We start from the raw sequence: 24310 nt of genomic DNA, 5'->3' as shown, positions 1-24310 counted from the left end.
GCAATAATAGAAATATTCTTTTCATCCCAGCATTATAAAGGAAGGTTTGGCATTCTGATCCAGATTGGAGAGGTCAAACCTTTTAAAGATGATGTAGAGAAATCAGGATTCCATTTTTCCATCCCTATTATATGGTCATTGACGAACCAAGGTCCCCCTGAAAGCACTGCCTCCAATGATTCAAGATCATCAAAAGAGCATAAAAACCATCCTTCACCAATTGTTGTAAAATGGAATTTGCCCAGCTTATTCCATTGTTTTCTAATTTCCCATGCCACCACATGTGCAGGTAAATCCTTGCCAAATATTTTAATTACCAAAGATTTCAGCAATCTATTAGCATTGGTTATTTCAGCTGCTTCACAAAGTCTTACTGCCTTACCGTCTTCAGATAATGAGACATCTTCCTCTTTGAAATTCAACTTGATGTACGGTTTCATCACACCATTTCCTAATTTTTGTTCAAGACTTTTCTTCTCTGGCATTACACCATTAACCTTGTCTACAAATTATAACCCCTTGTCAATCAAGGATGCTTTGAATTGCTATGTATTACTTCTTTCCCTACCAGCTTGAGGAGGATTATCATTGCAGCCTCCTAAATCAGCTGAAATACATTGACAGCTTCCTGTAAGTCCGAATTCGAATCCAGCTGATATTGTTTACCTTTCAGATTTTCATTGCAGTGATGCGTGGTAGTACATTTCTCTTTGGAATCAGTAGACATGATAGGAAATTGAATTTCTCTGTTTACCGAATTTAAGGAATTCGCGTTTATCTTGCTGCAAAGGACAGAGATTGCACTTGAATTCCCAAATCGATTCACAAAAATTTTCAATCCTGAAGAGGAAGCCTCCTGAACTGGAGAGAAATTTTGGGCTACCGCCATTACCTGTTTACCTTTACCTTCTGCAAGCGGTGGAATATCATGTTTCTCAGGCACTCTCTCTGAAATTACTAGTTCTCCCCTTGATCGACGAATACGATCGATTTCAACTTGACGATCAGTTGCAGTTTGATGAACTCGAAGATCCGAAGACTCCGATGATGCCAGATTAGTCTGGCGGCCCTCCGCCGCCATGCCTCCCTCCTTCCGCAAAATGAGACGGAAGAACCGCGAGCGAGAAAATTTGAAAAAGTAACGGAAATTCTCTCTCTAGAATTCACAGAGCTTCTCTCTCTTCAACTTAATTTTTTCATTTCATTACTGTTATCTTATTCTCATAGGTCACTTATGTATCATTTCATTTTTATTTTTCCAACAAAATTCATACAGAGAATCTGTGTTTACTAATGCATATTTTAGAATAATTTAATAAATTAATTTTATTAAAATATCAACTTATAAAATGTAATGATTATAATACACATGCCCCAATGCATGCTTATAACTCCACTTTCACTCACGTATGCCTCCTTTTTTCTTCTCCACGCATGTATAATAACAAGTGGGATTAGAATCTCTCTCTCTCTCTCTCTTCTCATATATATAACATATATATTATATAATATATTATTACAAAGTATCACCTAATCTCCTATATATTTGTTTCAATAAGGAGGGCTAGAAACCCTCTAATATCTTTATCAGATAGATGGGGCCAAAAGAGTACATTTAGGTCCCTTGTAAAATAACATAGAGTGCACTTTTCATCACAAAAAATAGAATATATCAATTACCATATAATATAGAATGCAAATTCAATGTAATAGCACTAAGTACAATATTTAGAAAGTGTATGAACTACTAGTGAAAGTCATATTACTTGAAAAATAGAATACAAGTAGAACCTTTCCTTTTTTAATTTCTAACTTTAGAGGGGCCTTCACATTAATGTTTAAAGGATTTTATATAACTATAGTATTTTTTAGAAAAACCTTAATTAAATAATTTATTTAGAAAATCGTGCAGGAAAACCCAATTGTTGAAAAACTTAATAGCAGCCTAATTTTATATATTTTTAATACATAGTATAATAATATATTATAAGACAAATAATTAAAACTCTATAAAACTTGAAGAAAAAAATACTTTTTATTCATAAATTTTTATAAATTTAATGGAATTAAAATTAGAGGTAGGTTTAGGAGTCTACATTAAGCTTTACAATATCTTAAATAGACCCGATGAATTTATCTCGAGATCTGGCCTCAAAATCTCTCTCTCTCTCTCTCTCTCTCTCTCTCTCTCTCTCCCTTTGTGTTTCATATTCTTCTTCTCTTGCAATGGTTGGTAGAAATGAATTTGGCAAGTGTTTTTTCATATTTGAATATAATGTTTCTATTATTTTGACCTAGTGTTAAAGTGCTCACTTTTCCAATGCTGATGTGCTTCTATATAATATTTTAGATTCTTCCATAATATCTTCACTTGAGAGCTAGCGTCGCTATGGTACATCCTTAGTTCCTCAGTGTATACCCAAATCTATTTTTCTATCCAAAAACCCAAGAACTCAAAGCCAGGGGGTAGGGCATCAATAATATTAGCATCGCTACGCTCACAAAGAATTTTTCATATTTTAAATTTTCAATTCTCAGACTCCAAACCTTGGTTATTCATAATCCCAATAAGCATTCAATCGGTACTTAACTTAAAATTAACAATCATGAATAAACAATTACATAAATTTTGGGCGATGGATATTACATATGATGTTGATTTATATATTTAAGTATAATGATTTATAAGCTTTTTGCGTGCACTAATCAAATTGATTCGTATCACTAGTGAATGATTATATTTCATATTGATAGCTACTAAATTTATATTGATTGAAATGAGCATGCATATTGATTCTCTTGACCTTACATTGGAAGCTTTGGTAGTTTTGAGGTTCTGTTGGGCTTTGTAAGCTCATGATTTGAATTTTATTGATATATGGTCGAGTAAGGGATTAGGATTGTATGAAGTGAGGATGATTGGAAACTCTTAGGTTTTCTTTCGGTTATATATTATGCTTTATTCTTTTGTAGTCAAGAGCTTAGTGAGGTAGATTAATGTTTTAAGTGAACACCTCACTATTGTAACACAAATTTTGAAAAATGAAATAGTGAAATATTTTGATATATAAGAATTATTTTCATTGGTTTTTCTTTTCCTTTATTTTAAAGGAAAATTAGAGGCTATGATAGGTTAATTAAGAGATGAAAGATGCAATTCTTCTCATTTAAATCTTGGGCATTACAAAAGCTCTCAATATACATAAGAACTCCTTCACTCTCAGGTCACATGTTAGGGTTTCTTAGAGATCACGCACACACACACACACACACACACACACACACGCACACACACACACACACACACACACACATATATAACGTGGTCCCCATAGAAACCCTAAATAAAATTATTAGTAAAACTATTAGCTTCATCATATAGTCCAATCAGAATATCATATATTATGATTAGTACAATAAACCTGAAGTTCTAAAAATCATTATGTGTTCATTCAGAATATATGATATAAATTATGCAGTAAAATTAACTCAATTTCTAGTACGAGGACATTGGATCAATTTATGAAAATCATACCAACATGCTCTTAGTTTTTTCCAAACTTTACAAATAGGTTTCTAAAATATGGTAATTTTAGATTTTATTTTTGATAAATGTCTTGGATTTTTGAGTAGCAGGATCAATGGAGAAAAATGATTCATGTAGCCGACCATATGTAGTGGGATAACGGCTTAATGTTTTTGTTGTCTTGGATTTTTTAGTCCTAAATTAATAAACTCATAAATAATCATACAATAAAATATTATGCATACAATATGATTAGTTTAAATTTGAATTTTCCTTTTTATGGAAAGAACATATAATGAAATGTTTACATTTTAATATATCTAATCATATGGCTTGAACTATGTCATACAATATGATTATTTTTATTAAGTTTAATTTGTATTTTCTATTAATTAACATAACCATATTCTTCAAAATTACCAACATGCTATATATGTCATATAGTATGAACCAAGTCAAATAATATGAACTTACAATAAATAGTGTATTTTAATTAACTTATAATTTTCTTATTTTTAACATATATTACTCTCATGTGTGTGTGCTTAGTTGTTTTAGTAAATCATATGCATAGAAAAATTATAAGAAAACTCAAAATAAAAAAGAAAAATGAAATTACATGCATTAATGCTTTAGCAATCTTCTTATCTTTGACAACTTCATATGTTCAATTTAATTTGATCATGCTTTTCCGATTGCCATTAGTGTGTGTGTGTCTATCTAATATTATTTGTCATTCATCTTTTGATTTATTTAAAATGTAAGCTTAAATAAAAAGAGATTTACACACAAATTTATTAGCTTAATTTTCATAATAATGCTTGTGATCATCAAAATCCTAGTAATCTCACCAAGCTTATGGGGTCCAATATAATTTGCATAGCTACATTAATAAATCTATTATCTATTGTTAAATAGTTACTTCATATTGTATACCCCATTTCCTTGTTATTTATGCTTTAATATATATGTTACTTGATGGATTTGATCTCTCAAACATACTCATTGTTAACTTTTCTTATAGAAATCCTATCGAAATTTTAGGTGGACCACTACAAGGGGAGCAGAGTTGATATTTCATATATTTTAGTAGGTTATTCATATTTTCTTTTGAGGGTTAGGTTGTTTTATTTCTGTAGTTATTTCATGCAGTTCTTTTTTCACATGTATTTGTTTCTACTTTATTAATGTAATGTTATCTAAATTCATAATAATGAAATAAAAGTTGTGTTTATCTTTTGTTATTTATTTTAATATATTCTATTTATATTACTTGTACATGAATTTTTCTTTTGTGAGTACAAAATAAAATTTTATGTTTCCTCATCATGTCTCATGTTACTAGGTTGCACCACTTTCTACGCCCAATTCTGTGACACTTATTGATATTATGACAGAACATCCTTAGTGACATCTCTCCAAGAAAATTAACAATTCTCCTACTCAATGCTAAGATGAATTAATAAGCCTAATAAATTTAGTGTGATATCACAAATCTAGTATTAATGTACTAGGATGAGGCATTATTCTGTAGAGCATTAACTGCATAACATATTATATCCCTCTTCAGCCCTTTATGTGTCCTCTCCTATGACAGCCTACCAATGGGTATCCAAAAAATGCTTCATTATATTTAACTAAGCCAACATCTCAATAAAAGTAATAATGTATTGGTTGAGTAGAACACCATCTACAAAAAAATATAAACCAAAATTTAAGATATCATCCCTCATAGTGCACTCTAAGAATGTTTTATCAAAATTCAAATTCATTAATTTCTTTATCTCCACCAAAGTAATTATGTAATAGCCTCTCATTTTCCTCTTCCCATTGAATTCCTCTTCATGTGGGTATTCTCGAAATTTCAATTTAATGATTAAAGCAAATTCAATAAGCCAAATGTTGTATACTCATCTATAATATTAAACACAATAAAGTAGCCCTCATTTTCATCATCATCAACCGCCCTAATAACAATTAATGAATCAAAGACCAAGAGAATTATAATTCAGGATATTTGAAGAATTGACTAAAGAGTAATGAGTGATCTCTCAACCTTGATAACTAGATTATTAGCCTTAAATAGTTTAATCACATTGCTTAGCTATGAATGTGACATGAGTAGTATAATATTGCTCTACACGTATGATTAGATCATGTATTTGAGTACATAACAAAATAACTCAAATGAGTAAATTTCAAGAGAAATAAAGAAGGCAACACAAAATGAAGCATCTTCAAATCATATTTGAACCACAATAAATTCAGATTGAATAATAATCAAATAATCTTTGAACAATGATCAAACTATTTTTGAACAATGATCAAACTATGATCTAACCACCTTCGAGCCAATATGGAACCATCTTCAAATGCAATCAAGCCATGACTTAACTATCATTGCATATGATCGATTAATCTTCAAGTATGATCACATCCTGCGAGAGTCATGGTTGAAGATGCCCTGATAAAGGTTTGATGATGATTCAATCATGATCTGAAAATCATTCAAACATGATACAAATCTAATTCTAACAAGTTTGTAGAAAGTTCTTTGATATCTAATGACATTCAAAGTTTAAGGTTTATAATGCAAAAAGCGTATTAAACTTAAATAATGAAACAATTAACATCATTAATATTGAATAGATGTTAAATGGAGAGACCACCTCAGGCACAGCTTGAACACATGCTATGTGATGACTAAATACAAAGGTCCTGTGAAGAGGAAGGTCAAGAAACTCCTATGATTGAAAGGTCAAGTAAGTGTTTAAGGAGAGCTTCAACTCATATTTATAAAAAGTGGTGGTATTTTGATTTGAGATACATTTTCACATATATATTTTTCAGAAAAGAAAACACTGATAATATTTCTCAAGTTATGAGTATCATGAGACATCTAAAGTTAAAATATTAATAGTAGAAAAATATATGATGTAGCTTCTGAATATATAAAAATAAAAATAAATCAATATACATTGAAGGACATGCATTTCTTAAGTACTAATTTCTCATTCAACGTGCCGGTGTCGCTTAGAGGATCGATGATCTATTTGTGTCGTCCCTTGCCATACCGTCTGCCCAGCTATCCCGCTCTGAGTAAATACGTGCTATCTTGCCCGGTCAATCCTCCTCCGTTTGCCAACTCTACAGGTTTGCAACTGCGTCCACAGAAGCAATTTCATCTTCCCTTCCACTCTTCCATGGAAGCACCTCCAGCGGGCTACCGAAAGAACGTTGGCATATGTCTCATAAATTCGTCTAAGAAGGTCTGATGAGCGTCGCTAAGTTTTCCTCCACTTCAATAGCTCATCTTTAAGTTTCTATCTAATTTCGGCAAATGTTTTTGTGCAGATCTTTTCAGCTTCACGGCTTGATATCCCTGATGCTTGGCAAATGCCTCAGGTTTTGATTATTTCCTCCCGGTCTAAGTCTTTAACACTACCCTATTTGTGATTTTATGCGATTTTTTGCAGTTGTTATCTGTCCTTATCTTAGTTCTAATATTATCTTTTCCTTAAAATGGAGTGGGTTATTTGGCCTTTTCGTTATGGCGGCAGGGTAATTGTATATTACGGAAATTTAGTTGGGCATCTGTATAAAGATTGAGTGATTTCTCTTTGGGTCCAGGGCAAAAACATGTAAGCTGTAGCCCTCTTTCGAGATGCATCAATCTCCATATAAAATGGGCCTATTTACTGATCCTGTAAGAACATCAGTATGAGGAGATGTAGTCGGCCTTAGACTGCAAATCGGGTCTAAAGGGGTTATTATCCGACACCGTCTGAAAGGCAAAATCTGGAGAGCACATGGATCTAATAATCAATGATGTCACGGTAATGTCCAAGAAACCGATACATGAAAGTGGGGACCAATGCCAACAAGAGTATCTGACTATTCCATGAAGAGTGATATGTGCTGGCTTCTTTTAAATGACAATTTGTTGGCATCCTTTTAACATTCGGCAACTACTCTGATGGCAACCTATCAGTAGTTCTTTCAGATCATGGTTTGGGAATGGCTGTAGGACTCCCAACGTTTGACACATGGCCATGCCTTGCTAATAGAGAAGAAGTACAACAATTACTCTTCTTTTTGCCACTACAACCATAGCCAATAGGTCACCCACTTTGCCTTGCTATTCATTCTGCTAGTACTATACAATCACCTCCATTTTGTGCCTTTACATTCAATAATGAACAGGCACACCTGATCATCTACTAATCTATTATTAGCTGAGAGGTGGAGCAATCGAATAAGTTTTGGGGAGAAGTGTTCAAAGCCTTCATGATCTAATGACTTGGTTGTGTTATGAAACACACCTAGCTTTATAATCCGGACTTTTTGGAACCTAGGGATCCTAGCCGCCATTAAGAGAGCAATGCTTAGAAGCCAAACATCCAAAGTTAAGAGCTCCCAATATAATTATTTTATTAAGTCAAATATAAGAAGAAATAAAAGTTTCTCAATTGAGTGATGTACTTGTTTTTTCACTCACTCTTATGATCACCATCCTTCTATGAATCTCACAACCAATGTTTAGATAAATTTCTAATATATTAAATTATGATGTCAAGACTACAGATTCTTGTTGAATATGCAAGTTACATGACCTTCAATAATGATCTTTTCTTGTGTGATGCGCTTTCTGATTGTCAGAGCATGTCCTCTTTCCACCATTTGTATTTAAATTTGTTAATATAAACTATGCTTAGTTGGGCTTATTTGGGGAGCTATGTTTTGGTGAAGTGGGGGTGTCTCTATAAGTGATGGAGGTAAATGGAGTCGAGCTCATGGATGTGAACCTTCTAATTGCAATAGTGAATGCATAGGCCAGGGGGACCATGATTTTCATGCTCCAACAATCAAAGAGCTTCAATTTATTGAAGATGGCTTCCAAAAGAATATATTATAATTCCCCTTGCTTTTATAATTTAAAATTTTTTCTCAATAATCATATATGGATGGTGCTAATAGTGGAAACTTGCTTTCTCGAGAGAATCAAAAGAAGACGAGAAGTTCAAAGGTTCATTTGAGATAAGGAGAAAAATATTACATTGTGGCTATTCTACTAGAAGACTTAGAAAGAAAACAAAATGTGAAGATGAGACAACGATTTATTGAGATTTGGTTTGTAGATCTATATCCATGTTCAAGGCAACTGAGTGGCAATATGCACTAGATTGTTACTTGAATACAATGGAGGTACCATAGAGTCTTCAGGGAGCATTCTTGAGAGTGCTAAGTAGAAATGAAATAAAGAGGGGTCAAATACAATCAGATGTTACATCCAAGATGAAATTTTAGAGTTAATTAATTACATAAGGTGGGATGAAGAGAAGAAGAGAAAATAACAGTGAGACTTAGCTCTTCAGGCTAATATTGGTTGAATATTTGGTAGAGAACTTTGATGAGCTTTGAAGGGGCAGTCAATGAAGTCATTGATGTAGAATATCAAGATTAAGATCAATGGATCAAAATTATAAGAGATCAAGGGCTAGGAGATCATCATTTGAAAATAATCTTAATCATCCATGAAGAACCTTGATATGAAAATTTTAGTTTTATATTAAAGCTTGGATGTAAAAATTTAGCCCAAAATTTTGAACTTCCAAACTTTAACCCATATGGAAAGATTTAGATTTATATTTCTTTTATTTTAATAGTTGTCGGACTGATTAGGAAGCTAACATGGCTGGTCAAGACTCGAGTGGATTTTTTATTTCAAGTTTTTTTTTTCTTAAGTGGAGGATTGATTTCAATTCCCTGTCCTCCTTTCGTATTGTCCCCTTTTCTTTTATTTTTTGTTTTCTTTGAATTTTAATTTTATAACTGAGATAATAAATATATGCTTGAATGAATGAAATTTAACTTTGATCGATTAAAAAAATGGAGGGGTTTTTTTTCTTGGGGAGATAGCTTGGCAGTTGACCCTCAGCTCTTCTTGGTGAAATAACTAATTGCCCCTCTTTGCTTGCAGATCTATATCTATATCTTTGTTGCCTCCTCATTTTCATCATTTCCTACATCCCTATCACCCTCCATGATCAATCTCTAGTTTCAATAGCTTTCAAATAACCCACAACTCCCACCCTCTCAAGAGCTCTCGACCAAGCTATCTATCTCAATCCTCAAGCCCCCAAATGCTAGAGAATCTTTCCTTTTACTCCATCACTAATCTCCCTGCAGACATCTAACCTCCCAAATCCTTCCCATCACTTAAATCCACCCATAATCCTAAATCCTAATTTTTAAACCTAAGACTAGGTGTTCTACATTTTGGATCCCAACTAAGGGTTGACCAACCCCTTCTCTTCATCAAACCCATACACTATCTGCACACCAAGGGGTCTGAAAACATTGGAAAAATCCTACCCCAACAATGTAGAACCTTTGATCATCAACATTCTGAGGATATTAATTCTGGTATCAGAGAAAAAGCTTGGACTTTGGCAAGATAGTGCAAGGAGCTTGAACATTTGGTTTTTTTTATCAGTAGTATTGGGTAATTTTTAACTATTGATCTTTGGTTAATTTCTTTTATTATGATTTAGTAAAAATAAAAAAGAAAATAGGAGATTAATGCATATTCTTGGTAAGCCTATGATGTGTCATTATCTCCAACTACTTGCCTCCAACTACTTTACAACAACAACAACAACAACAACATCAAGCCTTTATCCCACTACGTGGGGTCGGCTACATGAATCCTTTTTCTCCATTGTGTCCTATTAAAAGTCAAATTCTCGTTTAAATCTAATAAAGAAAGGTCATTTCTAATATTTTCTAACCAAGTCTTTTTAGGACTACCCCTACCTTTCTTAACATAAGTCAAATCTAATACCTCTACTCTCCTAACCGGGTCATCGCAAGGCCGCCGTTTTATGTGACCAAACCATCTAAGGCGACTTTCTCTAATCTTATCTTCTACTGGAGCTACTCCAACCTTTTCACGTATATGCTCATTTCGTATCCTATCTCTAAGGGTAAAGCCACTCATCCACCTGAGCATCCTCATCTCTGCCACACTTAACTTAGTATTATGCTTCTCTTTTAAAGGCCAACATTCGGCACCATAAAGCATTGCAGGCCTCACTACCATCTTATAGAATTTTCCCTTAAGTTTGAGGGGTACATTTCTATCACATAACAAGCCCGATGCATTCCTCCACTTCAACCATCCAACTTGAATTCTGCTGATAATATCCCCATCTATTTCACCATCACTCTGAACAATAGATCCAAGATATCTAAAACGTGTACTCTTATTAATGACTTGATCGCCCAAAGTCACAATCCCCTCACTAGGTCTATTACTACTAAAATTACACTCCATATATTCCGTTTTAGATCTACTCAAGCAAAAACCTTTAGACTCTAAGGTTGACCTCCATAATTCAAGTTTACCTTCAACTCCCTCTCTAATCTTATCAACAAGAAGAATATCATCAACAAAAAGCATACACCAAGGTAAATCCTATTGCAAATGTCTAGTGAGAACATCCAAGACTAAAGCAAAAAGATATGGGCTTAAGGCTGATCCTTGATGTAACCCAACCGAAATAGGGAAATACTTGGTCAAAAATTTTCAAACCTTGTGTTTGAACAACAAGTAACACCTCCTGCATTCATTCCCTAATGAATTGAATATAAGCATTATTAACTCTTTTTTTTCTAGAACTTTTCATAGCACTTTTCTTGAAACTTTATCATATGTTTTCTCTAAATCAATAAATATCATATGTAGATCTTCTTTATTTCCTGTAAACTCTCTATCAACCCTGTTAATAAATGAATAGCTTCCATAGTAGACCTATCCAGCATGAATCCAAATTGATTTTGAGAAACATTAGTATCACGTCGTAACCTATGCTTCATAACTCTCTCCCAAAGTTTTATAAAGTATGACACATCTAACTTAATTTTTATGTATAATTCGATAATCTTGTGCATGACTTTATTCTTAAAAATAGAAAATCAACACACATTCTCTATTCATCTGGCATCTTTTTAGTCTCAAAATAATATTAAAAAGTTTAGTAACCAAGAAATTCCTTCATCTCCTAAGCATTTTCACACCTCTATTGGAATATCATTCAGGTCTACTAGTTTTTTCAGACTTCATTTTCTATAAAACATCTCACTTCAATTTACTGATACACCGATAATATAAAAATATATATTTTTCATTTAGACACAATCTTCTTTTGAAAAGCTTAGCAAAATATCTCATCCACATTTGTTTAATATCCTATCTAAAAATGCACTTTTTTTATTTCATTCTTAATGCACTTCTTTTTTTTTTTAAAGAAATGCATCACATAGCATTAAATAAAAAAAAATGAAACTAAGTACAAGTATGAAGGATCACATTCCTCCTTGATTAAACCTAACAACAAGGAAGGAATGCAATCTAAAGAAAAGCTATCAAAGAAAAAACTACTCTCCAATGCCATAGTAGCACCAACAATTTTGCTACTTTATTACAACTTCTATAAGCATGGAGGAAGACAACCTTATTGAAATCATTCAAAAACATAAATTTTTGTGTGGCCATTTCTCCACATTCTCCTTATTCTCTTTTAAAAAATTCTGTATGAATTTGATAATATTAATATTATCACTTTCTATGATAAGCCCTTTGCATTCCAACATCCAGCTCTTCAAAAAATCCTTAACCGTGAGGACTGCTTGTAGCTCAAATGACCATATTCCCAATGAATTCCATTCTTTCCAAAGGCACTAATAAACCGTCCTTTGTAATCCCGAAAAATCTCCAATGCCAGCCAGATTAGAGCTTGTCAAAGATGCATCTACATTAACCTTAATCCATTCTTTCGGTGGAGGGTACCAAGTTTTTGAGATCCCTAAGGAGATTAGTACCCCAGCTAGATAGAAATGGACCAGATTTGGAGACTGCAAAAAACAGAGCATAGCAGCAACAATGGAGCATGGCATAGCAGATTATACCATGCTTAATATCATTCCGGTTCTTCCAAGAATAATACACAATAGAGCAATACACCCGAACAATCCCAGAATTCTGGACAGACATCTTCTTTAAGTCTTCCAAACAGCAGTCCAAATGAAGAAATATAGGAATAAAAATTCCCCACTCCGCGCAGCTTCATAATGATCTCAATCAGTTACTTACAATGTACCATTAATTGCTCATACGTTTCATTAGCTTGGCAACCTCTAGGACAAAGAGCATTATCTGAAATTTTGCGATTATAGAAACATTATTAGTTGGAAATAGCTGATTTACCTAGTCTCCACCAGAAAATTTCAATTTTCTTGCTCATCTTCAACTTCTTCACCCAGCTGAAATATTCCACATCCACGAGTTGCATTTATTTAGCACATTTGTTCGTATACCATGGCAGACTCAGTCTTCCCCGAACACATCTTCATCAACTCCATCTGGTCCTCTCACCAAGCTCAATAGGAACTTGATTGATTAAAAGAGATAAGGATGGATGAAATGCTCTTTGTAACAATTCAGAATTCCACATACCATTAGATAATATCAACTGCTGTACATTCATACCATCTAGTAAGTTGCAATCCGCAAAAGTAGGCCAATGATTAAACATCTATCCAACAGCCAAGTGTCATTTAAAATATTGATTTTATCTCTTTCCCTCACATTCCAACGAACCACCATCCTCAGTATTATTTCCCACCATCCCAGAATTTTCCAGGCATTAGGACTGATGTTCCTTTGAGCTCCATTCATTACATTATCACCTACTCCTCTTCATGACATGGTGAAGCAAAGAGTAAGGCTTCTGAATATAGTTCCATGTCACCTTGGATCTTAAAGACCCGATTCTTTAAAGGAGATAGTAAGCCCAATCCTCCCAAACTCCTTGGTTTGCAAATATCATTCCAAGCAATGTTAATGCATCCCTTAGTACCATCTTTATTATTCCAATAAAACTTACACAAACTTTTCCAAAATCAGTAGTAGCCTCTTAGGTACCAAAGACTGGGTAATTATAAATTTGTCATAGAGAGCAAAGAACTTTCTATGAGAATCAATTTACCTCCCAAGGATAAAGATTTCCTACTCCATGCATTAAGTCTTTCCATGGGCATTGCTAAGAATCTCTTGATAATCAGCCATTCTTGACTTCTTAAGTGAGATCTTTACTCCCAAGTACTTCATTTCCTTCACTATCTTGAAACAAGAATTCTGCCAATCTTCTTCCTCATATGGTAACTGACCACCTTACCAAACAGCAATTGGGATTTACTAACATTAATTTTTTGCCCAGTCCATTTACAAAACTTCTCTCCACAATGGTCTTCAAAGTTTTGAAGCTCACAGATGCATGAGAAAAAATGAGAGCGTCGTCTGCATAAAGTAAATGAGTAATCTTCGCGTCCTCCATTGAAATTTGAATGCCAAGACTCTTCCCCTTTGCTCTAGTGAGTTAGTGATCAATTGGAAACACATGATGAATAGGTATGGTGGAAATGACATCTCCCTGATGGAATCCACTTTGGGCATTATCCATTCAAGATTCTTCCGTTAATAATAACGGAAAATCTTCACATCTACAACACACCAAGAGAAGGTTAGAGAAAACAGTAGGAAAACCATACCATCTTAAAATATGTCGAAGAGTTGTCCATCCCATGCTATCATAAGTCTTGCTTCATATCAAGCTTTACCGCCATCATTCCCTTCTTGTTCTTTTGAAATTTAACTTGTGAAAAAATCTCTTTGAGCTTAACAAACAATGTTCAGCATAGATCTTCCATGGATGAAGGCAGCTTGTTCTTCGGAAATCAAATTAGAAATACCCTTCTTCAATCTATTAAACAAGCATAGTAGCCACAATTTTATAATTGGTTTTGCATTAGGCTAATGGGCTATAGTTTGAAGAGTCAAGGGACTCTTCATTTTAGAATTAAGACAATCAATTGTGTCCTTCCATTCCTTATTTCATATGGCTGGAATAAGAAGCATCTTACAGATTCATAACGTTTCCCACACAATGTTCCATAGCATTTTGTAGAAGGAAAAGGTAATGCCATCCAAACCTGGAGATCATTGTTCCCTTGCTGGAACACCGAAATCTGCATCTCCTTCTCAGTAAATTCAGCATTTAACAGCTCCATATCTGCATCAGTTTAACTTCTGATTCTTCATAATTGAAGGCCAGCCCGTTACTTCACATTCCCTATATTTCCATTTCTTTCAAGAAGTTTGTGAAGACTTTCTCGATTTGATCCTCCCCTCTTGCAACTTGTTTGCTTCATTTTAACTTGAAAAATACGGTTCACATTCCTTCTAGCCGTTGCAAACTTATGAAAAAGCTTGGAATTTGCATCACCTTTGATGTTGCAAGGGGGGGGGGGGCGGGTCAAATCAAATCATAATATTTGATTTTTGACTCCTCTAGCTCATTAATGTCTAGTAAAAAAATTAGCTCATTATGAGCTGATTTTTAGTTCATTTATTTGAACTAAAATTAGCTCAATTATTTTCTTAAAATGATTTTTCTTCTTTCCCCTTTTTTCTTCTCATTTCCTTGTCCCTTCCCCTTCCCATTTTCTTCTTGTCTCTTGGAGAACCGTGGCTTGTATTTAATGGGGGCTGAATTCTATGCTGAGAATTCATTGGGAAGTTATTGATTTTCCTTTGGGAATTCAGCCAGCCTTTGTTTTCCCGATCTGTGCTGCTTTTCCCGTTGCTTTGCTGCTTTGGATTCTGGCGGGTTGCTTGCTTTCCGAGAATTTGGCTCCTTGGTGCCGTGAGTTACCTATGATTCCCGTAACAGAATTATGCTGGGCTGTTTTTCCGAAATAGCTTGGGCTGTTTTCAAAATGGCTCTTGGAAATCTATGAAAAAATAAATGCTTGGGATGTTGTGAACATTAACTAAGGTGGCTTTTGGCATTCTCCTACTTTAGCCTATGTTTATTGTAGATGTTTTTGTGGCTTTTTAAAAAAGTGTGTGATAATGTTGATTTTTGGGACAAAACCTGAGTGGTTTTTGGGGCTTTGGAAATCTGCGGGCTCTTCTAAGCTCTTTCTCATCCCCTCCGGAAATCCTGCGCTCTTTCCAATCTTCGTCTCGACTCCTAATCTTTCTTCTATCGCAAGTTTACATCCACCTGTATCCTTCTTCTAATGGATGAAAGCAACTTTAGGTGTTTTGTTTGAGTCGTTTTTGAGTCGTTTGTAAGAGTCAAAAGTTTGTATTGTCTTTATATGATATAAAAGTTTGTTTGTCTAATTTGTCTAGTTTTTTGTGGAGTTCTTGTATCTTTTATTCTCTAGAAAGAGTTTCTTTTTTGTGATCAAAAATTTGGTCTCTTTCCCAAATTTTTGATATGCATTCATAATCTTTTATTCTCTAGAAAGAGTTTTCTTTTTTGTGATAAAAAATTTGGGTCTCTCTCCCAAATTTTTGATTGCATGAATTTGTATCAGAGCAAGTTTAGGTTAGTCCTAGGTTTTGTTTTTAGTTTGTCAAATTTGAGTCTTATGAGTTTGTCAAGTCAAGTCTTGTTATAAGTTTGTCGTTGTTATGAGTCTATTGAGTCTAAGTTTAGATTGAATTTTTGGGTAGTCAAAAAAATGAAAAAAGACAAAAACGCAGGAGAAAACTATCAAGAAAATTCTGAAGATCAAGATTCGATGAACGATTTGGATTCCGATTCATCAAATCTCCTTTGGAATACGAGCTATACAAATACAGTCATGGATGCATTTGTGTACAGAAAGATTACATGAAGAAGAAGCAACGTTTGCAAGATCAGTTCATGCAAGAACAAGAAGAGATCCTGAAGAAATATGAAGCAAAGTTCAAGAATTGGATGCTCAGTCTCGCTACCTCGGAAGAAAACAAAAGCAACTCATCGGAGATGAGTTCTTCAAGTAGGGGATTTTGATGTAGCAAGGGGGGGAGGGGGGGCGGTCAATCAAATCATAAATATTGATTTTTGACTCTCTATAACTCATTAATGTCTAGTAAAAAATTAGCTCATTGATTGAAGCTGTATTTATACTACGTTCCATTACTTGCACACCTAAAATGCACCAGCTTCATTATTTCTTAAAATTGATTATTCTCTCTTATCCCCTTTTTTCTTCTCATTTCCTTGTCCCTTCCCTTCCCCTTTTTCTTGTTCTCTTGGAGGAAACCCGTGGTTGTTATTTTAATGGGCTGATTTCTATTGTGAGATTATTCATGGGAGTATTTGATTTTCCTGGGAGAGTTCAGCCAGCCTTTGTTCCCGATCTGTGTGCTGCTTTTCCGTTGTTTGCTGCTTTGATTCTGCGGTGCTTTGCTTTCCGAGATTTGGCTCCTTTTGGGCCGTGAGTTACCTATTGATTCCCCGTAACAGAATTATGCTGGGCTGTTTTTCCGAAATAGCTGGTCTGTTTTCAAATGGCTCTTGGAAATCTATGAAAATAACAGTGCTTGGATGTTGTGAACTTCTAACAAGCGTGGCTTTTGGCATTCTCCTACTTATGCCTATAGTATTAGTAGATTTTTTCGTGGCTGTTAAAAAAAGGTGTGATAATGTGATTTTTGAGACAAAACCTGAGTGGTTTTTTGGCTTTGGAAATCCTGCGGGCTCTTTCTAAGCTTCTTTCTCATCCCTTTCGAAAATCCTGCGGGCTCTTTCCAACCTTCGTCTCGACTCCTAATCTCTTTCTTCTATCCGCAAGTTTACACTCCACCTGTATCCTTCTTCTAATGGATGAAAGCAACTTTAGGTGTTTTGTTTGAGTCGTTTGTTTGAGTCGTTTGTAAGAGTCAAAAGTTTGTAAGTCTTTATATGATATAAAAGTTTGTTTTGTCTAATTTGTCTAGTTTTTGTGAGTTCTTGTAATCTTTTATTTTCTAGAAAGAGTTTCTTTTTTGTGATAAAAAAATTGGGTCTCTCTCCCAAATTTTTGATTGCATCATAATCTTTTATTCTCTAGAAAGAGTTTCTTTTTTGTGATAAAAAATTTGGGTCTCTCTCCCAAATTTTTGATTGCATCAACCTTCCTCATGCCACCTAGCCTTAGCCCTTTGATTCCACCAAGTAGAGAGTCTTCTCAAAGTAACATTGAGTTCATGTACTTTGTTTCTAAGCTCAAAGAGGTCATCAGCAGACCAATTACTATTCTTAATGCACTTCACTTGAACTAAATCCTTACTATTATCTTTTTTTTTGGCTAACTTATATATATCTTTCGCCCTCTTTAGAATCTAATCTATTATATAAATTCTCAAAAGATAAAATCTTTGCATCGCAGATTGCTTTCTTAGACACCTTAGAAGCGCCTTTATATCTTTTTCAATTTTCAGAGTTTTTACATCTAAATCAATCATAATAACAAAGCTTCTTATTATTGATCTTTTCTTGCACATTTTGATTCAACCACCAATTATTTTTATCATTAGGACTTTTTCTTTTGAAACTCCAAGCACATTTTTTGCAATATTCTTAATATTACTGGCTACTTTTTCTCACATAACTTTTGCTTCCTCATGCACAGACAAAATCCTAAGATTTCGAATCCTATTCTCAAAAATACTTTTGTTAGTGTTCTTTAAATGCCCCAATCTAATCTTAGAACAACGTTTTACTATATTTTCTATATTCTACATATTCATCTTAAAATTTAAAACTAATAAGCGATGTTGGTACACAAACTTTCACTCGGAATAACTTTACAATCTAAACGATATATTTTTTTATAAGAAAATAATCAATCTAAGTTTTATTTTATCCTTTTTTATAAGTGATGTGATGTTCATATTTTTTTTAAATAAGGTATTAGCAATTACAAATCATAAGCTACAACAAAATCTAATATAGTCTTATCACCTTTCATTAGTCGCTCCAAACTCATAGCCACCATGAATACTTTTAAAATCCTCTACTTCTCTACCAACATATCCATTTAAATCTCCTCCAATAAAAACTCTTTTTTCAAAATGTATCTTTTGAATTAATTATTCTAATTCATTTGAAATTTTTAATTTTAAACACATTTAGACCTATTTGAAGAGCATAAACACTTATAATATTAATAATCTTAGCATCAATAATAATCTTCAAAGCAATAATTTTGTCTCAACTTATTTTAATTTTTATAACATTATCTTTCAAACTCTTATCTATAATTAAGATATAATTGGCTCTTCTTTATGTTATTCTAGATGATTTTTTTCAATTTATCATAGTTATTTTTCCTTTGTCTTATTCACATGCTTTGCCTTTCTTGCTCTCATAGTTAGCCTGTTCATTTGTTAAGGGCTCCATGTTTCAACACATGATTGTGGTTGCATGGGGAAATGATAATTGGCCTAACTGACAGTCTTTGATGAATCTAAATGGTTTGATCTCTATCCCTCTATCGTGTATATCAGAAAATATACTGAAGACCTATCCATAGCTAAATGTTGGGTAATGCTTGCAATGAAGATAGCTTTAAGGGGTTTCCACCAAAAGCTCTCAATTTTCCTCTATGCCCATTTAATCTTTTTTTTGGGATGTGGGAAGAATAATAATTTTTCTAAGGTAATCAAATGCACTTAGTTTTTCTTAAAGCTCATCTAATCCTTTTTTTGGGACTTACACATTTGAAGCTCACTCTTGCTTTTGGGCTTAGATTATTTTCTTTATCCTATTGCTATTGTGACCTGTCACTGATATTATTTTTGATCTCATCTGCTTGAGATGATCTATTTAATGCAAATTGATTTGGTGTTTGGCGAGATTTCAGTATGGCTTTGGTGGTGGCTTCCTTTTAGTTTCTTAGGGGTTGTTTGGTTGGCTAAAAAATGAATGCATTTTAAAAGGAATACATTGTAAATGAAATACTTTGGAGTTGTTTGAATGAATATAAAGTAAATGTAGGTGTATATTTTTTTTGTTTGGTTAGAAGTAATGAATGTAATGTCAAGTCCAAAGATGGTGTTGGTTGGCGGTGGTGGTGGTAGTGGCTAATGATGGCCGGCGGTGACTGAATGTGGGTGGCGGCAGATGGTAGGGGTGGCAGAGGCGGTGGCGGTGGTGGGCGGCGGTTGAGCTTTGCTTATGTGGTAAACGGTTCTCTGTCAAAATTGGGCGAGTTTGGTTTACTTCAAAAATGCACTCAAATGATTTACACTGCATTTACTTCGCATTCCTTTTTCATATAACCAAACACCAATATTTTCAAAATTAATGCATTTGAAAAAAATTTATACCACTTTGTATTCCAACCAAACAGTCCCATGAGATTTTCAAGTTATAGCTCTATTGGTTTGCTTTTTGATGATGGTCTCCTCCTTTCTGGATAGGCCCTTTCAAGTTTATTAGCTAATGTGAATGCATACTCATTGATTCTCAACACGTACCTTTTCAGATATAAAATTTATCAAGTTTATTCTTTATATCGCACTATATTCATGTATTCTGCGCTTGCTTCATTTAGTGTTTTTCGCAAATACGGTGTATGCTTTTTTTTTTTTTTTTTGGTGTTCAACCCTTTCAGTTGAACTTTAATTATGCTTAAAAGAAATGGATTGGTCATTGGCTGAGATGAGGAAGGAATATTTTGTTTTGTGTTTTCCCTTATATGTTGTACTCTTAAAAATTAATTCCCAGTTAGCTTGTTCGCTATTATAGTTGTTCTTTAGGTTTGCTTCTTTATTAGCTGCTAGATTACCTTAATATTGGATTATTTCTTGATCTTACCATCGAACTTTTACATGCCATAAATTTGCTCATGATATTTTTAGGTGGTTCTTGAAACATGCGTGCCAATCTCAGCTAGTAGACTCATACCTCTAATGATATGATTAGAATAGAAAGGCCAAAAAATGACTTTTGTATCATTAGATCATTTTATTCATTTTACTAACTTATATTTCAAAAAGAAAAAGCTGAACTGCTGATGGATAGCCTGCTTATGTTCTTTCAAAATTGCAGAATATTTATGTCCAAAAAGTTTTGGATTTGTAAATGTGCTGTCTTTGTGCCTGATGCTTTTAAACAATTAATTTCACTCTTATCTACCGTTATTCTTCTTTAAATGCATTTACAGGGCGGTGTTGATGAAGGAGAAGACCCCAGGGATGCTGCAATTAGAGAACTAATGGAAGAAACTGGAGTTTCATCTGCAGAGATCCTTGCAGAGGTTTGATACGCAATTTCAAATATCGTAATGTTCATCATTTAGATGATTTGTGTGCACATAATCTGCTTCGTAATGCAATGTGCGTTGTTGTGGTGCTTTTGTGGATATCTAAAAAGGATTCTCATTCTCCCGTTCTCAGTAGGGAGTAGGGACCCTAGGAAATCCATGATAAAAAAGAAAACAAATAGGGTCCTGTGCAACATAGCACAACTGGGGTTTTCGTATTAGCACCTTTCGCAAAGTACAATCAGATGCATTTTGACTGTTGTTTGGATTTTATACTGAATCATGATATTTACTAATTTGGTCTTGGCTACATTTACATATATGAAATTTTGATCATGCCAGATTTCAGCTTTTCTTAATTACATGTGCGTTAGTGATAAAACTGACAACCTTCCGTGCCTTATTTGCAATTTTTTACAGGTTCCTTATTGGTTGACCTATGATTTTCCTCCTGAAGTTAGAGAGAAATTGAATAAGCAATGGGGATCAGATTGGAAAGGTCAAGCACAGAAGTGGTATGGTATCATGAGACACTAAAAATGTTCTTCTGCTTGAAAATGCAAATTTCCGGCATTATATGGTATTTAATTTCATCTCGAAGCATTAATATTTAATATTTCATCCTGAAGTCAAGAGACTAAAAATGAAAATCTAATATTTATAAAGCATTAATAATACAATTTTTTACATGTTTTTCATAGAACTGAATTTAAATTGTTTATTATATTGTCATCTTCAATTTTTTGAATTTTGAATTTAAAACTATTTTATTATCCGCATTTACTTTTTATTTAAATATTTTTTATTTTCTTGAAAAAAATAGACTTTTCATATTGTGCTTTTATGAAAAAAATTCTAACTTAGAAATCATTAATATTTTAAACTATCATCCTTTTTCATTAAAAAAAAAAAAGAAACTCGAATGAGTTCTATACAAATGTCCGAATAAAGTAAGGAGAAAGCTAGCACCTCTACCACTATTTGGGTGAAATTTATAATGCATTTTATTCTGTAGCTATGTTAACAACTTTTTCATACCATCAGTTTTAAAAAAAATTTCAGACTACTGATGAGAATTTCAATTCTAATTGGCTAGCTTTCTTCTTTATTTTTTTTTTTTATTTCTTTTGCTATTGCCTTGGATTTAAGTAGGCAGCAGTAAGTGGTTGTGTTGGTTTCATATTTTCTGTGCTGAAATATTTTAGCCAATCAAAATAGCAATATTAAATGTAACTGATTAACCAATCGAATGTGTTAGTTGCTGATGGATGCAAATATAAAATATAGGTTCTGTTTTAGATTCGTTGGGAGGGAGGAGGAGATAAATCTTAGCGGGAATGGGACTGAGAAGCCAGAGTTCGGTGAATGGTCATGGATGACTCCACAACAAGTGATTGAACTAGTAAGTGATTTTAACCCTCATTCTGATTAAAATGTAATTAATACTACTTGCCTATTGTTATATTAACAGGCAGCGGGCTTCAAGAAACCTGTGTATGAGGAGGTTTTGAAATATTTTACTCCCTATCTTCTGTAACAACTCAACTGAACCTGCATGATAGTTGGCCTAGTAAAAAAATATGAATTCATTGTAATTTCAGCATTCAAATCATGCTACATAAATTTTGAAATGTTTTTTGTATTAGTCATCAAATGATCAGCTCAAATAATTAATGAAAAGCTTGGTTGTGACATGTCTCTTTTTCTATTACTCCACTTCCGATAAATGTGTCCTAACAATCATGGGAACAATAAGCATTTTATTCACCATGAACGGCTACAAAAATTGCTATTTAATGTTTTTTTCAGTATTATTTAATATTTATTATGATATGAATCTTTTAATACACTGTATTATCTATCATTCATTTCAGCTTCTGGTGATACATTGTTATATTCAACTTTTTCACCTGTAACGATGCTGTATCATCAAAGGCTGCTCTCATTAATTGAGCTTCTACTTTGAAGGGTGATGCACAGCCTATTTCGGCTTCAATTTTAAGGGGTGTCTGTCAACTTTGGGTTGCTCATTAAAGGGTGCGCCATCTACTCATAAGGGGTGATTTGTCCATCTCTTTTGTTTCCACTCTTAAGGAGTGGTTTGTCATTGGCGACTTCCATCATAACAAGTGATATAAGCTTGCATTAGTTTGAACTAGTAGAAGTGACATGAAACTTATAATGACTTCTAACTTATTGTGTCATATGGATAAAATAACATAAACTTCAATAAGAAGTTTTATATCTCCCCCACCTTAATATTTAAAATAAGAAGATTTTTCATTTTTCTAACATTGTAATTCCATGAAGAGAATTGTGAGAGGTACCAACAAGTAAGCAGTTTGATTTAGCGAACAACCAATGTGAATTAAGTGATATCTATCAAAGGTTAGTGGGGTTTTGGCTAATTTTCAGGTGGGCGTTAACTCTCCTAGACTTGAGCAACTCTTCGTTGAAGAGTAAGAGTCAGAAGTCTGAACAAAGAAGCGAGTTCCAAAGCTAATATGAGTTCTATGGATATTTTTTATACGAGTCCAGTAGACTTATAATATTATCTTGAGAGAGAGAAAATATTTGGTATTGGTTCAAATGAAAATAACAATTTGATTTATAAAAGCATTTTTATAATTGTGTGCTACATGAAAAATTATAGACCAACTTGAAAGATAGAAATGCAATTCTATGATGGGCTAAAAGATAAAAATATTTGAATTTTAAAAATTGGGTTTTATTTTTTTTGAACTTTTTTTTCCTATTAAATATGGATAAATTTATAACAATAATTTTTTATTTTGTTTTCAAAGATATTTTAAGTATTAGATGTTGAAATTTCTCAATTGACTCAAATTTTAAAAGAGATTCTTATATAGAAGATAATGGAGGATAAGAATAAGCATTGGATAATTAAGAAACACAGAAGTGTGCAATCATATCCTGCATTGGGCTTTAGCATTTCAATGATATTCTATTTATATTTAATTTGCCTAATTTTATTAGAATTTGGATCTTATATTTCACTATGCTAATATTGAAAAAAGTCACTATAAATAAACTTATAATGTCACAAGAAGGCACATCAGCCTCAAATCTTTGATACAAAATGAGAAGGCCAAATTATAAAAAGAAGGAAGTTTAATACCTAAATACGCACAAGGATCGTAGAGTAGAAAAAAATTGAAAAGGATCAAAAACGGACCTCAAAAATCCGGATAGAAACCGGTACATCAAAATCCGGTTTTTATAGAAACCGGATTTTCAAAATACAATTTCTATATAAACCCGATTTTTAAAATCCGGTTTCTATACATTATTATTTCAATAATATAAATTTTATATTTAAATATAACAAAACCGGTTAACTAAATTTTTTAAGAAATAAATTATTTTATTTTGATAATATAAATTTTATAATTTAAATTGTATATTAAATTTTTATATGTAAATCATATAATTTTTAAAAAATATTAATTATAAAATTATGAAATTATTATAATAATTATTTTAATTTAAGAAATAATATTAATTTTAATTTATTATTACATTTTTATTTTATATCATATAATTTACTATGAAATTTTATATTTTATATTTGTTATTTCATATAAATATTGAACTCTCTGATTTCAACAAATTTAT

The 24310-nt window shown here is 33.0% G+C and overlaps 1 protein-coding gene across 2 annotated transcripts; it reads left to right on the top strand.

Annotated features, from left to right (window-relative positions):
* The first annotated feature begins 6508 nt into the window (after positions 1-6508).
* Positions 6509-22829, top strand: LOC110108084 (nudix hydrolase 26, chloroplastic-like). Of its 2 annotated transcripts, none has more exons than XM_020838596.2 (6): positions 6509-6795; positions 6881-6931; positions 20576-20668; positions 21095-21189; positions 21962-22076; positions 22549-22829. In XM_020838596.2, the coding sequence occupies exons 1-6, from the start codon at positions 6514-6516 to the stop codon at positions 22588-22590; spliced, it is 678 nt and encodes a 225-aa protein (XP_020694255.2). In that variant the 5' UTR covers positions 6509-6513; the 3' UTR covers positions 22591-22829. The 2 variants fall into 2 exon arrangements, with proteins under 2 accessions (XP_020694255.2, XP_020694254.2); XM_020838595.2 differs by lacking the exon at positions 22549-22829 and adding an exon at positions 22146-22368 and having other exon boundaries at positions 6513-6795.
* Positions 22830-24310: the final 1481 nt, after the last annotated feature.

This window comes from Dendrobium catenatum, unplaced genomic scaffold (genome assembly GCF_001605985.2).
Source record: "Dendrobium catenatum unplaced genomic scaffold, ASM160598v2 fragScaff_scaffold_474, whole genome shotgun sequence".
Taxonomy (NCBI): domain Eukaryota; kingdom Viridiplantae; phylum Streptophyta; class Magnoliopsida; order Asparagales; family Orchidaceae; genus Dendrobium; species Dendrobium catenatum.
The sequence above is the reverse complement of the archived record's forward strand: the minus strand, read 5'-3'. Positions and strand labels throughout refer to the sequence as shown.

Coding starts and splice junctions, on each gene's coding strand:
- LOC110108084 (XM_020838595.2), top strand. CDS start 6,514: ATGCATTTCTTAAGTACTAATTTCTCATTCAACGTGCCGGTGTCGCTT. Junction 6,796..6,880: donor TCATAAATTCGTCTAAGAAG/GTCTGATGAGCG, acceptor GTTTTTGTGCAG/ATCTTTTCAGCTTCACGGCT. Junction 22,077..22,145: donor CACAACAAGTGATTGAACTA/GTAAGTGATTTT, acceptor TTATATTAACAG/GCAGCGGGCTTCAAGAAACC.